The 1,564-nt window shown below is 46.5% G+C and overlaps 1 protein-coding gene across 1 annotated transcript; it reads left to right on the top strand.

The window, feature by feature from the left end:
* Window positions 1-679: 679 nt before the first annotated feature.
* On the top strand, window positions 680-1,344 carry PADG_06307 (uncharacterized protein; the record flags this gene model as incomplete). Its single annotated transcript, XM_010763545.1, has 2 exons — window positions 680-779; window positions 905-1,344. 2 exons carry the CDS (start codon window positions 680-682, stop codon window positions 1,342-1,344), a joined length of 540 nt encoding a protein of 179 aa, XP_010761847.1.
* Window positions 1,345-1,564: the final 220 nt, after the last annotated feature.

Raw genomic sequence — 1,564 nt, 5'->3', positions numbered from 1 at the left:
GGACAATTGCAATGCAATACAATGGTAAGCCCCCCCCCCCCCCCCCCCCCCCCCCCCTTTCAATAATAATCTGCTAAGGAAGTTAAAACAGACGGAGAAAATATGGAGGGGTAACAAGTACGAGAGAACTTTATTAATTTGATATCTCTTCGTATCAAGAGGAGCAAATTAACTACGGTGAGTACCATGGAAGCAAAATAACGAATTTGGAATCAAAGAGGGGGAATTCACTTACTAACGAACTCTGATGTCCCCTACGCCATTGGTTCAACCCCTACATCATGAACTTCCCTCGAAATCAAGGTCTGATTAGTGCCCGCCGCTTGGTTTGGAAGTGATGTCATAGTTCTCCGGTGAACGCCAAACCAACTGGCCAGGGAGGAAGCTTGATTGTTGTTGAAAACTCTCTGGAAGAAAACCTTCGGAGAAAAGTTGGGCGGTACAAAGAAAATAAAACCAACAGCTCTGCAATGCTTGGGCCCTGGGTGAATCACTTAAGTTTGCTTGTTGCTTCTTATTTTTCTTTTTCTTTTTTACTAAATGTCAATGTTGTAGTTGACTATAAAGGATAGCCGCTCCTTGATTCGTTTTCTCTCTCTCACGCACAAATATCCCATCGTTCTCGCAAGCACAGGTTCCAATTGCTGCTTATTTATCAGCCGAAACGTGTAGTTACGCCATGACGCCTGCACATTCCATGTATTGCCTGCCCACGCTGTCCATTGAGGAGCTTGACCATGCCCGAATGCGCTGTTTTTCTGGCATTCCTATAGAGAAAGGTGTGTGTGTGTGTGTGTGTGTGTGTGTGTTGTGCCCACCTGTTGCATTTGAAATTTAGCTGTGAACAAGCGAGATCGGTTTTGCTAACCAAAAATTATTTTAATTAATTAATTAAAATAAGCAGACGGGCTAAAGGGACAAATGCAGGAAATAGGATGTATTCTGTGCTTTGAGGACCTCGACTGCGACACGAGGTTTCGAGAACTGCCCTGCCAGCACATCTTCCACAAACCATGCATTGACAACTGGATGACGCAACGAGATGCAAGCTGCCCGTTGTGCCGCCGAACGTATTATCACTTAAAACAACCGAATAGTCCCTTGGCAACACAGCCCAATACCCATCCTCGCGGCGTGGAACTTTCTGTTGCAAATCTCATTCGAAACGGGCACCCACGGTTGCAGGCGTCATCGTCATCCGAGTTGAATGTCACCTCCAGGGAGACTGCACATTGCAGTGGGCCGTGGGAGGCTCTGAAGTGGTGGAGAAGACATCGGCAACGACGGAGAACCGCGATTGATAACACCATCGCCGCTCGCGAGTATCTAAGAAATGGAGGGTAGGATTCAGTGCAGCGATTTCCCAGGGAATCACCCACAGTGATGAGAGTGACAGTATTCAACAGGGCGTTGGAGTTTCTTTCTTTCTTTCTCTCTTTCTTTTTGTGGCATCAAGGCGTAGTTGTTGTTTAGCGGATTAAGGTCTGTAGAGAGGGTTGTTTGGGTTGTTTTGGAGTTGTGTAGGGTTTGCATGAGAAGGATTGGGGCTTAAAGGATAAGGGAG

The sequence above is a fragment of the Paracoccidioides brasiliensis genome (genome assembly GCF_000150735.1).
Source record: "Paracoccidioides brasiliensis Pb18 unplaced genomic scaffold supercont2.8, whole genome shotgun sequence".
Taxonomy (NCBI): domain Eukaryota; kingdom Fungi; phylum Ascomycota; class Eurotiomycetes; order Onygenales; family Ajellomycetaceae; genus Paracoccidioides; species Paracoccidioides brasiliensis.
This window is presented reverse-complemented; position numbering and strand designations above follow the sequence as displayed.